At 44.2% G+C, this 13,320-nt stretch overlaps 1 protein-coding gene across 20 annotated transcripts in view; it reads right to left on the bottom strand.

Moving 5' to 3' along the window:
• RIMS1 (regulating synaptic membrane exocytosis 1) overlaps positions 1-5,044 on the bottom strand; it is a 314,192-nt gene extending 309,148 nt beyond the window's left edge. For 7 of the 20 annotated variants that reach the window (XM_085056523.1, XM_085056522.1, XM_085056520.1 and 4 more), the window contains exon 1: positions 4,546-5,042. In XM_085056523.1, the coding sequence (XP_084912649.1) occupies positions 4,546-4,709 (164 nt within the window). In that variant the 5' untranslated portion in view covers positions 4,710-5,042. Of the gene's footprint in view, positions 1-4,545 lie in introns of all 20 variants that reach the window. The other 13 variants (XM_085056511.1, XM_085056515.1, XM_085056514.1 and 10 more) reach the window with 4 other exon arrangements.
• Between the last annotated feature and the right edge of the window lie 8,276 nt (positions 5,045-13,320).

Consider the following 13,320-nt stretch of genomic DNA (forward strand, 5'->3'; position numbering starts at 1 on the left):
TGTCTGCAATTGAAGTGTGCTGTGTATAACTATGTTTTTTTCAGTTCAAGGCACCTTATACCCACAAGCAATATAGTTGTCTCAGGCTACCTAGTGTTTAAATGTACATTTAAAAGTTTTTAACTATTTTTTCTTTCAATTCTCCCCCCACACACACTTTTGCTAATGACAGTTTGTTTCTCTCTTCAGTCTCTTTGAAAACTTACCCTCTCATGCTTCTTCACAATTTTTTAGTCACATCAGTCACCTGTTGGGCAACATCTGGACTTCAGGCTAGACATCAGCCACTCAACAGAAACTCTTCCCTTCCAGCTACAGGAGTATCTACCAAGTAAAACAGGAAAAAACGCCTCCGATGTGAATTAGTCTGCAGAGGAGGCCATTTTACTATTGTCCTATGCAAATATTTACTCATACAAGAACAGCAAAAGCTTGGGTGTCTAAGGCCAAGTACCATTAAAAGAGATGATGGAGACTATAGTCTTCAGAGATATGCACAAAATCTGACAAAGTCAGTGTGAAACAGGGAAACAAGAGTGGATGAGAGTTGACGATACCATGGTAAAGCCCCATCTACTCAATAGACTGCTCTCAATGATGGTTTCAAAGGTGTAGCAAACAGGAAGGTGATGCTCTCTCAGCACAGAGGAACAAAAAACAAAGATCTGAAGCTCCAAGAGAAGATGGAGGACCTGCTTCCTACTCCCAGACTGTGGGACTGCACTCAAGGCTTCAGTTTCTATTTAGTGCCTGGCAAGCATCAAAGCAGTTATGTGGATTTGAGTCTTCAGTGCCATGCAACAGACTGGAACCACAGTTCACTGAATGAAGGCATGGATATGATCTCAGGAATACCTAGTGACACTGCCCCTATTCCAGAAGAAATGCAGAACCTGCCTTTGGATGTGAAGGCAATTTCAAGGCAATCAGGTAATGGCAAAGTGTTCCTCAAGCCAAGGTACACTTGTTCATAAAAGGAGCAAAAAAATGAACCTTCACAAAAGTCCAAACTCCTCAACACATTACTCCAAAGTATTCAACAGGTCACAGGATAGCAAAGTGTTCCCCTTCCACAAACACCACCCACAGCAGTGTGAAATCCGGTATCGGGAGTGTCAGAGGAAGACAAGGTCTCTGCTGCTGACCAGGTGTACCTAGAAAAAGAAAGTCACACTGGCCAGTGTAACTTGTATGTCTTTATCCTAAGGGGGTGTCAAGCTCTGTTAGTCCCACACTGCTGCAGGAAACTCAGCAGGCCAACAAAATGACAGATAGAGCAAGATCCTGGAAAGCAACAAGCAGGTGGTCTCAAACCAAAGGATGCATTTGTAATTCTCCAGTGCAAGCAGTGAAAGCAGCTCAGCGTCCATAGTCCTGCACCCTGTAACAGCACCCTGTTTGCAGGCTGGCACGCTGCAGTACGCTGATGTCAGCATGAACTAGCAGAGAGGGTTTACAAGAAGGCTTTTAGCTCAGAGTCAGAAACAGGGATCAGGAAGATAGAGAGGTACAGAGCCGAGGAAGGACACAGCCTCTTTACCAATGACCCTAACTGCTTTCACTTCCCCTGAAATCCATACAGTCTACTCACAGAAGTACTTCAAATTCCCCTAAATCCACAATTTTATGATCACCATGAGAAGAAGAGTCATTTAACCAATATTTCTTCCTATGGTCTTCTGCTATGAGGAGTGCTGGAAAGGAAAATTACAAGTACTGTTTTAGAAACTTTCGTTGCTATCAGGACATCCAGAACAGGAGAGAAATGCTGTACCCTTTTTAGCCTGTATGATTCATGAGACAGCACATATCCGGCCTCTGATCAGCCCAGGATTGAAGGTAGCCTAGTTTGCAGCACTGATTCTCAGCTTCATTTTCAGGGAAAATTACAGATTTGCATGTGGGTGTTACAGATGGAAACATTTCTCCACCAGGTGGTTTTAATGAAAACTGGTGGCAGTTTTGTTGAGACATTGGTATAATCAGAAAATCTTTAAACAAAGATAATAGGAAGGGATGGTGACGCTATGTGACTTTTATAATATAGCTGTGTCATCTGATAGCACCACGGTATATTTGTAACAAACCTTTATAAAATTATGGAAGTAAATTCTTGTTGAAATTCCAGTCTTAGAAAAGTTACTCCATGGAAAGGTGTGTCAAACTCTTACCCCAAAAAGAAAGTAAGTGCTCAGCATACAGAAAAGGCAAATGATCTCAGAAAATCTAGTGGCTCTCTCTGAGTCGAATCATAACCCATAAGAAGACTATTTGCTGTGACCTGATTTTTACAAACTAACAATGTAGCTGCAGTGAGTATACAGGTTTGTAAGTTTTCTAATGTATTTTCCCTTAATTTCTGGCTCTTTAAATAAAGACAGAAATCTATTTAAAATCATAATTTCTCAGGCCAATTCGGAGCCAAGACTGTTATTCTCATTATTTGAAAGAACTTTTGTAAGGAAACAAACTTTTAAATTTGGGCATCACAAACCTTTGAAGATAATACAAAATAATTTCCAATTGAATTCACAAAGCACCATTTTTGTTCTCTTCTAAATATTATATTTGAAGTGTCCCAAGCTCATTTAGTAAAACTGCTGAAGATTCCTGTAATCTCACAGAAAATGAAGTATCAGTCCAGAATTTTGAAATGCCAATGCAAAAGAAAAAGAAAAAAAAAAAAAAGAAAAAAAAAAAAAAGCAGAGAAAAAAAGGAGGAAAATTTATTCTCTACCCAATGTTAACAAGAATAGGCTATGAAAATACAATCTCTACCAACAGAAGTTCATTCTCACAGTTACTGTAAGATTTATAGTATTCCTGTACAACGTCATCACAGAACCAGTAATCTTCTTCACAGAATAAAAGTTAAGTATTTGTAAAGAAGCAGCTGTGCTGGAGGACAAGGAACAGAAGGATACATATAGTTTAGAGTCTTTGAGCTACTCCTTTATTTAATTTTCTTCTGATGAATAGAAACTGAGGAGGGATCCTTCACTCACGTTTCCCCACAGTGACTAACACAATGAATTTTCACAGAACATTTCTCATTCCAATCACCCCACCTCCAAGGGTAGCCACACCCCAAGCACAGTGAACTGCAACAGCAATCTGAACTCCTCGTCTTGAACTGAGATCCAAGCACCACAGTCCCGGACAGCTCCTCGCCAGCACAGCGCTGGCAACTGGGCCTCTACCCACCATTGCAGGGATCTCTAGTAGCCCCTGTAAATACTCAGAGTCACGCACGAATAGGAAGGGACAGGGACAACAATGTACTAAAACGTCGTCCCAGCTTCACCACGCACAGTGCACGGGGCCGAAGTCAGGAGCCTGCGGCGGTTTGGTCTCCATCGGTCACAGAAAACCGTGGGGAAGAGCTGGCACCTGCATGGCTCAAGTGGGTATTTCCGATGCAGCCAAAAGAAACACTCAGATCACGTCACACCTTCAGCGCATCCCTTCCCAGCACAGGTGCACGCAAGCAGGCGACAGTGAGGTAAGGATACACCTCCTGTGGCACGGAGGCTCTGTGTGGCGTCAGAGGCTTGCACTGTTCCAGTCACCTCTCCCACCACCTCCCGCCCAGAGCGAACAGGCCTGACGGGCTGTCAGAACAGGAGAAACCGTGATTCTCCTCCACAGGCCACGACTCCAATCTGTTTATTCTCATCACTCGCAGTAGGCGATTCAGCAACGTTACGTTTGAAGCCTCCGACTGACACGGAGGAGGCTAGAAAATGTGGTCACATGCGCTGTTTGGCAGGGACGAGGGGGTGAGGGAAAAGGTTCAAAAGAGGCTGTGGGGATCTGGTTTCCAAACATGGCACCCACCCACACCCCGCGTTCCCCGCACCCCTCCCCGTGCCGCCGGCAGCGGGATAAACCCACTCCCCCGCCGTCCCGCCACCACGCACGCCCGCCCGCCCGCTGGAATGAGCAGTGCGACTAATTCCATCTCTTTCCTAATTACAAACGCCCTGCTGCCCCACAGAGCGCCGCTGCCCGCGGCTGCCCGCCCCGGAGCTGGCGGCGGGCGGGTCGGGCGGGCCGAGAGGGGTCCGGGGGTGTGCCGGGCGGGGGCAGCCGCCTCAGCCCCGCGGCGGGCGGCAGCGGGGGCCGAGCCAGGCGGGGGCAGCACGGCAGCCGCGGAGGCTCCCGCACGGAGGGAAACCCCACCCAGCGGCCCCTCCTGGCAGAGGCGGGGTTTTGGGGACCCCAAAGGAATCCCACCTCGCCCCTCACCCCCGCGGCGGGGTTTCTGCCCGCCCTGGGCCGCCGGCTCCCTCGGGGCGGGGAAGGGTCGCCGTCCCGCTCCGTCCCGCCGTACGGTGCTGCCTCGGGAGGAGCTGCCCGGGGTGGGGGAGGAGGAAGTTACGGGCCGGGAGCGGAACGGGACCGGGGCTCCGCGGCGCCAGCCCCGCCGAGCAGGGCGAAGCCCCGGGCACCGGCCGGGTCCCGCTGTGGCAGCGCCCGCTCCGCCAGCCGGCGATCGGTGCATGAATGAGTGCCCGAATGAATGAATGACTGGCGTCTGCTTACTTGAGCATGGCCTCTTCTTTTTCTTCCTCCTCTTTCTGCCGGTCCATCACTGCCATGATGATGTTCCTCTCCTCCTCTGTCAGGTGGCTCAGGTCGGGCAGCTCCTGCATCGGAGGAGGCACCGTGGGCGGGCGAGGGCCGCGGGGCCCCACCGAAGAAGACATTTTCTTTCCGCCTCTCCCTTACACCTTCTACCCTTGCACGGCGAACCCAGCCAGCCTCTCCTCCGCCCCCTTCACAGGGTAGTCCTCCGAGCAGCGGCAGCCGGCAGCTCTCTGGCAGCAGCGGAGGAGGCGGAGACCCAGCCTTTCATGGTTGCTTGCATCCACCCCGGCCCGGTGCTGCCGCTGCTCGCTCCCTTTGTTTCCGCGGCTTCGGGGAGCTCAGGGGCTGCCGCGCCGCCGCCCGCAGCCCATCCTCCCGGCGGTGGGCGTGCGGGGCGGGGTGCGGTGGCGCGGAGGGCTCCGGATCGCCGCCGGCGGGCTGCGTGCGGGAGCGGGGGGGCGGTGCGCGCCGCCGGCCGGCCGGGAAGGGCGGGTGCTGCCGCCGCCGCCGAGATGCTCCGCCGCTGCGAGCCTGGCGCTGGAGGAGGGAGGGAGGGAGCGAGGGAGGGAGGGGAGCTCGGTGCCGGTGAGGCGGAGTCCGAGGCGCAGCGCCGCTGCCTCTGCCCCTGCCCGCGCCGGGCACTCTGGCCGGCCGCGGCTCCCTCTGCCCGCCGCCCCCGGGCTCGTCCGGCGGCCACACGGCCGCGGCGCTGGCCACGGCACTGCCGCCCTCCTCACGTCCTCCTCCAGCTTTCCGCACCGCCGGTGCTCGCCCGGGTGCCGGTCGGGGCTGCCGGCTCGCCCGAGGCAGGGCCACCCTCGGGAGGGTGCGGGATTACTGCGGGGCTGCCTGGGGCTCCGGGAAGCCTCGGGCTTCCGCTGCTACCGCCACTCCCTCGGGCGTGAGCCGTGCTCGCCCCAGCTGCAGCCCCCCTTGCCTTGAGCCAGCGCTGTCACCTTTCGGCCGTCCCTTCTTGAGGGTCCCACGCTTCAGCACTTTCCTAATACGCTTCTTAAACCCCTCATGGCACCCATGCCATGTTCCCCACACAGCTCCCACGCGGGTGATGAGTGCTCCTGTCTATCAGATCCATTTTTTAACTAGTTTGACCCACTAAAACCGGCCACGAAACGTGTCACAGTACCAACTGCTCGGCTGAGGGGTTAGTGCACAGTGAAACAAAACGTCGTGTCCAAACAGAGATCGCTTCCTTGCCGGTTTCTGGTCTACCAGCTCTGAATAACTTCATTTTGGGTAGGTGGTAATGAATGTAACAGCGCTTCTCTACAGGAGATCATCTGCATGTAGTCCACTGGCCAGAAGCTCATGCCTATAGCTCTGAAGGGTCCTCTGCTCTCACATGTGCCTATCAGTGAATGAAATCTAAGCCTACTTAGAAATGCAAAGCTAAAATACTGAGAAAACTGCCCTTTCAAGTAAAATGTGTGCTACCAGTAACTCATGCTGACACTTTAGGACCTCTCAGTCACACTTCTGCAGAGGTCACAGCACAGAAACAGCTCTGGTTTCTAGAGAGATCATCTGATGAGCATGAACCAAAGGGAAAAAAAAAATCTATGCTGGCAGTGTTCAGTGCTTCTTTCTGCCAAACTTGCCAAGTTTGGAATAGGGAGAGGGACCAGATTTCTGCCAGCCACACTAACACCTCTCACACAAATTCTGAGAGCCATGAACCTTCATGACCCTTTGAACTTGAGAGGAATTACTATGGCCATCTGCCTGTGTCCCCCTATGAGATTTTCTGCAGGACATAATTTGATAACACAAATTATAAAGAAAAAACATAGCAAGCACTCTGGTTACCACCAGAACTTTTTGTAGGATAATGTCTGAATTCAGTTTAGAAACTGAAGTCTCTCAACTTTTCCAGCACATAAAGGAAACGGAAACTTGAATGACCGACAGATGGCTCAGAAGAGATTACAGTGGTGTTAATAAGCAAAGCACTATGCAAAGCTGGTAAATAAAATAATGTGACACTCAGTTAAAGACACAGACCCTGCCTAACTCGTGTGGTGATTTGTCCCAGGGCCTCGCCACATTATTACTGCTAGATGTAATCCTTCTAGCTAAGTATTAGCAAATCAATAAAATCACTTCTCACCATCTGTGACCAGCAGGGAAGATAGCCTTCATGTAACAGGCTGGTGCTGAAGAATTTATCCATTCATTAACAACAGGCAGCATCTTCAAAACTAAAGGAAGCAAGACTGAAAAAAATAAGATGATGAGAAGAAGGTGAGGTACCACCATATGTTTAGTATCAGAAGCAACTAAAATATGACATGACTAGAATCGTAATAATAGACGCTATGATTATGTTTTTGGAGGTATTCCTAGGTAGTTCATACTCAATCATTCAGATAATTTGGGTGGACCTGCATATGCCAAGTAAAAGATATAGCTCAAGTAACTGCAAGGATTAATTCGCTAGAGCAATGTCCTTAATGTTCAAGAATCGCAGCTTTAAGCACAAGCTAACCAAAATATAAAAGACCTAAGACCATAACATCCAAGTGTCTCCAAGATAATTTTATTAAGAAAATACTGCATGAGGTTAAGTTATCCTGCTCACATTTCTGCCTATTAATTACTGGCACAGTCATTTATATCTGTTCCGTATTTGTGTTAATTGCTTTATGCTGGGTCAAGCACATGAATTCTTGCTGCTCTGTGGAAAATACAAAATTAATACAAAGAGTATAGGTTTTTTTATATATATATATATATATGTTATATATAAGTTTCTTATAACTTAAAAGGGAAAGCTGAAAATTCTTGCAGAATATGTGTTTAAAAAGTTATGAAAGTTGGAGTGCACCAAGTCAATATTGTGACTAAAACTGTGTTGCTGAAAAGCACATAATCACAGAAACATTCAGGTTGGAAGGCACCACTGGAGGACATCTGGTCCAGCCAACCTGGTCAAGCAGGGTCACCTAAAACAGGTTACAAAGGTCTGCATCCAGATGGCTTTGAGTGTCTCCAAGGGTGTGGAGTCCACAGCCTCTCTGGGCAACCTGTGCCAGTGCTCAGCCACCTGCACAGTAAAAAAGTCTTTTTTCATGTTCAGACAAAACCCCCTGTATTTCAGTTTCTGCCCATTGCTGCTTGCTCTGTCATTGGGCACCACTGAAAAGAGTCTTGCTTACACCCTCCCACCAGATATTTATTCACATCTGTAAGATCCCTCTGTTTTCTAGGCTGACTAGTTCCATCTCTCAGCCTTTCCTCATATGACGTGCTCCAATCCCTAATCTTCATTGCCCTTCAGTCGACCAGCTGCTGTATGTCCATGTCTTTCTTGTGCTGGGAAGCCATGAACTAGAATTGTCACTCCAGATGTGGCTTTATTAGAGCTGAGCAGATGGGAAGGTTCACCTCTCTCAGGCTTTTGGCAATGCTTCCCCTAATGTCTACAAGGTCCTAGACATAGCAAATGATTTTGTATTATTTTTGTACGAAGACAGTAGAATTTACTTGAGAGAAATAAAGAAGAAACTATCAAACTAATCTCATTTTTGACAGAGCTACATGAAGAGACTGCGCTCTTATTTGACAGTATTTCCAACCTTTAGCGGTCGGTTTATAGATTTGCTCACTTTTATTCTATAATGATGAAACATCTGACACTGTCATCCAGTCAACAGTGTGTGGGAAGCCCAGTCTAGTTCAATATATTATATCCCAAAGTTGGAATGATATGAGAACCTTGAAGAGAATTTCATTGCCTGGTTAGTTAGAATTACCTCTGCTTAGTGACATCCAAAGTCTTGTCATTGACAGGCATCCTATTTAATCAATTTCTCTGAAGTCCAATCTCAAGAAAACTGCTGTGAAATCTAGAAATGGAATATTAATATAGCTATTGTAACATATCAGGTAAATGACTTCCCTAAACTTGAAAAGCCAATTATTGTAACTGAATCCGTGACCTTGTCTTTTTAGTTCATAACAAGTATTCACTTGTTTTCATGCATAGGGCATCATAACATGATGCTATAACATGCCCTACGCATGACAAATGCATATTTCTTTATTATTCTAAACCTCCTCTCAATCTTAGGAACATTCCTTCTCCCCCATATCTTTCTTTTGGATTGACCAGATGCCACATTCTAAGTTTCTCAATTCCACTAGTACTCCCTTTTTACTAGCTGTGAGCAGTCATGATGGTTTGTTTTGTGCATGAGACAAACTGAAAGAAGAAGCAAATGATTCAGATGGTTTTCCTGTAGGTTCCTTGCTTAGAAGAGTGGTGGTTTTTTTCACAGTGATGGAAGACTGGGGATAGTGAAAGCAGTGGAGGAGTTTTCAGTCTCAGTGGGTTTGCCATTTGAGGGACAGCATGAAGGATGAAACATCGTGTGGCATCAAGGGCTCAGAGTAATTTCTCACAATAAGTTAATAAAAGTGTGACACTGTGACTTCCCTCTCTCTCAAGAAGTTGAAGCATTTCAAAAATTTCAAGGACAGACCAAATCCAAAGGAAAATATATTTTATCAACATATCATTTTCAAGAGCAGGGGTTTTTTTTGGCATCTGACTCATGACTTTTCATTTCTTTAAGTTTGGTGGTATCACGGTATTTGAAGAGAGAGAAGAAGGTCAGAGCTATCTCTAGCAGGAGAAGAAATTGAAAGAGTCCTTTCCAAGGCAGAGAGAAAACACTGACACAAAGGGATTTCATTTCAGGTAGGAATTTCAGGGCCTATTCTGGACAAGATCTGGTATTATGCATAATTTTATAATGAGTACCTATATCCTGCCTCAACAAACATTTTAAAAATCATCTCAGGCAGAAGTCTTGGGCGTCTTTTAAATATATCTTATTTTAAAAAAACAACAAAACAAACAAACAAACAAAAAAACCAACAAAACAACAACAAAACGAACAAGCAAGCAAAAAACACCCCAACCTCTAAACAGCAAACAAGCAGTTCTATTGACAGCAAACCTTATGGAGCCTGCTTTTGGATGACAGCTTTGGATTCTCTTGTGTCAAATAATGCAGCTGAGTTCACACTTCCACCTGTTCTTTATTGGGCACACAAATCTGAGTCTCCTCTATCTGGTTGCTTATATTTGTAAAACCCGCAGAAGCTCAGTGTTTTTAAACCTCTCTTTTTTGTCAGGCTTCTTCCAGCTGGTCAAGAGTTTCAAATGTTGTTGCTGGAGCACTGACAGAAAAACTGTGCAATTGCATAGCTTGGTTTCCTTAAAAAAATAGACTAGAAACCCTGTCCCACCCCCATAAGTCTCTAATTATTCCCTTTGCTCTTCTCAGTTCTCTCCTGTTTAGCTGTGTATTTCTGGCATGACAGTTTCCAGAAAATCCTCCTATCCTTCAGGTGCAGCTTGCCAAAAATGCATAAACAGGAACAGTCACCTTCATCCTCCTTGACATGATGCTTCTGTGCGTGCAGCTCCAAATCAGACCCTTTTAGGTGCACCAGTGCATTTGCAAACACCTATCTGATTTGAATCTGTTATGAGCTGATTTTTATTTCAATCAGACTACTTTCCAAAAGTGTTTGTTAAATGATGATTATTTAACTCAGAGTTACTAACAAGGTTTTAAGTTCAACATCATTTTCCAAAATACTAAGACCAGTTTCCACTTTTTCTCCTTTGACTAGAAGAAAGTGGAAAAGTGATATAACTGACACTGCATTCCATCCTAAGAAAATCATCACCTGCTTTTTGTTTCTCTTCTGAACCCATTGTGTAAAGCTGATACTTCAGGCAAATCCAACCCCATTTATTTCAGGGAAACTCTGCATATGGCCATTTCATAGAAAGACCCTACATTTGTAGTATCTTTTTTATGTATTTCAGAAAGGCTGAGAAGTGTTGGGGCTCAGACAGAAGAAACAGAGACCCAGTACTTTTAGTCAGAAATCTGGAAGTTGGAACAGTTGAAAAATTATTCAGTTCAAGCATAGAAATAACGCATTTTCTGTAATTGTGGACCATATCTTTTTGGAATAAGAATTGTATTGTCGCTCCAGTGGTTTTGGCAAACACATCTAATATAATAATAAATCTATTTGCTGTCAATTGAAGTGTCTTAACATTATTTTTGCTCCAAAAGAAAATCTTCAATAAAATCTTGAACATTTTATCCTATGACTGCAGTAGATAGTGCAGTAAGGGTGAGATCTCAATGACCTAAATCACCAAATAAAAAAAGTGTGAAAGTATACTGAGGTCTCTTGCTGTACATGTGGCCACAAGCCCTCCAAAAGCTGCCAGCAACTCAGAAATATTAGTGTCGAGAGAATCCAAGAAACTCCTGCAGTTTTATCAAGGCTAATTGGCAGTAAACATCTGATTCACTAGACAAGCTGTAAAGAAGCAGCCGGTAAGAAGATTGCAGTGAGGGGAGAATGGTGTCATTTCCCAGAGTTCTTCATACAGTGGAAGATGTGCTATGGCAAGTTCAGTCATACAATCTATTGCAGCCTTATTGTAATCTCATCCATCTCTATTCATAAATTGCAAGATTCCTTAAAAGTCAGTGTTAGTATTAAAACCAGCACAAGAGTCTTGATGGAACAGTTTGCTTTAAAAAGTAGTGGGGCAAAGTTTATAGGAGAAAGTATCTTTAATTATCCCATGGACATAAACAGAAAATATGAACAAACTTTAAGGCACACAAGCCCTTTCACATTCAAGAAGAAACAGCAAAATTCACACTAAGCACAGCCTGGAAACAGTTGCTTTGAACTTAACTTCATTATTTTAATCAGCTATACAAAATGAGGAGAAAAAAAGTGTTTGAAACGTGTAATAAAGGGGATATTTGTAAGAGTAAAGAATTTTTGGAAGACAGAAGGAAAGACAGACAGAAAAATAATTATTACCTGTGAAAGAAGATGTCAGATGAGAGGCAAGAACAATCAGATGTCATAAAACCAATATGCATTCTGGTTAATGACTTCAAACGAAATGTAGTTTCATCAAAATGAAAGCATTTGTCAGGAATCTGTCAGTATCAACTGCATTGTTCAACTGGAGAAAAAATGTTTTGTTTCTGTGGTGTAGAACTTTTTAATTTTGATTCATTTTGTTTGAACTTTATAGGATACTAAATTCTTGAAAGAACAGCCACTGATGAAAAAGATGTGACATATATATTGTATTTAAGAAGCCAAACACTTCAGTTTAAGAGGCACAGCTGTATTACAGAGAAAGTATGAAAATTGAAGTTGTGGTAATTCCAAAACAACATGGGGAATCCCCCCAAACATGGGGAATGTTTGTTTTGCAAATAATTTTGAACTTTTCTGTTCCAATTCAGTACCCTGAAAAAAAGAGAAAAATCACATGGGAGATAACCCCATTCTCAGCCAGTTGTGCCATCTTTATAGCTGGGGAAGCTGAGGCATGGATTGAGTAAGTGACATTATCCAAATTAAGTGAGTCACTAGAAATGAGATGAATTGGCAAAGGGTCACATCCAATTCCTGTGGTCTTACTATTCATTTGCATTCCACATCCTATGGTGCTTTTACAATCAAGCTGAATAATCTCTGTAGCTACTTCCTTTAGCCTTTCTTCAGTTGCTGTAATCTGAGTCACAACGAAGACTTGCACACTTCCCACCACAATACAGAGTAAAACAGGTGATCTTAAACAGGTGATTTAAAGTATTGGTTTCAATATTGATCTGGAAACCAGCTGTTTCCTTTTCTCTTTCAAAAATGTTATTTTTGTTACCAAAAAGCTGCTGCTTATTTATGTGTTAAATATATTTTATCTACTTATATGTATAATCCTCTCTATTTGTTCTGAGTCTTTAGCTACACACATACCTTTTGATGAATAAGGAAGTACCAAACTGTCAAAATGCAGGAAATTCAGAACCATGGCACCTAAATGAGTGTGTCCCCATCAAAAGCTTTGCCCTGAAAAATCTTGAGTCAACATTCAAACAATACAATATAACAGTTTATGTGAAGTTCCATGCTTCCTAAATGAAAAACAGAGGAAGAAGTTTGAAGTGAGTAATTCATAGATGCCTGGAGATTACGTTCTGAAAATTACTTTGCATTGGTCTCCAATAGTCATTTTGTTGCCAAAGATTTACATTCACCAATTACTTTGCAAGTCACCTTTAAAAGCTGAAATGCTGAAAGCAAAGATGAAACTCTAACTAGTTTTTTTCCACTTCTCAGGGTATATAAAATTATGTACTGAACTCCTAAAAGAGAGGTCTGTGATGTCCGGTCAATACCTGAGATTCAGCATGGAAAGGAATGTCTATGTAAGTGTAGTTTTATGTTTAAAATAGAAACAGAATTATATATGTTGAAACACTTTTTGTGGTGAAGGCATAATTAGAGAGATTTTCACGAGTAGCAGAATGTCTTCAGTTACAGTCAATATTGTTGCCCTTTGGGCTAAAAACAAAATCAAAGTGCTAGAATAGAAGAGTATCAGGATGAGGAAGATGGAGTAGAATTAATGATTTTGCAATGACAGTGAAAGCATTCAGGTCTCAGCAGGGTAGTAGAGAAACAGAAGATGGAACTCAGATGCTGGTAATAGTAGAGGGAGAGTAGCAGGCTCCAGGGTCAAAACACAATAGCATAAGCTCTGCTTCAGACTGAAAGCAAAGGAATTGTACCAAAACTACAGATGATATGACTGAATGGTTACCAATTTACAACTGTTGTAGTTCCTTATTTTTTCCTGATGGAACA

Source organism: Lichenostomus cassidix, chromosome 3, assembly GCF_008360975.1.
Source record: "Lichenostomus cassidix isolate B80296 chromosome 3, HeHo_3.0, whole genome shotgun sequence".
Lineage (NCBI taxonomy): Eukaryota > Metazoa > Chordata > Aves > Passeriformes > Meliphagidae > Lichenostomus > Lichenostomus cassidix.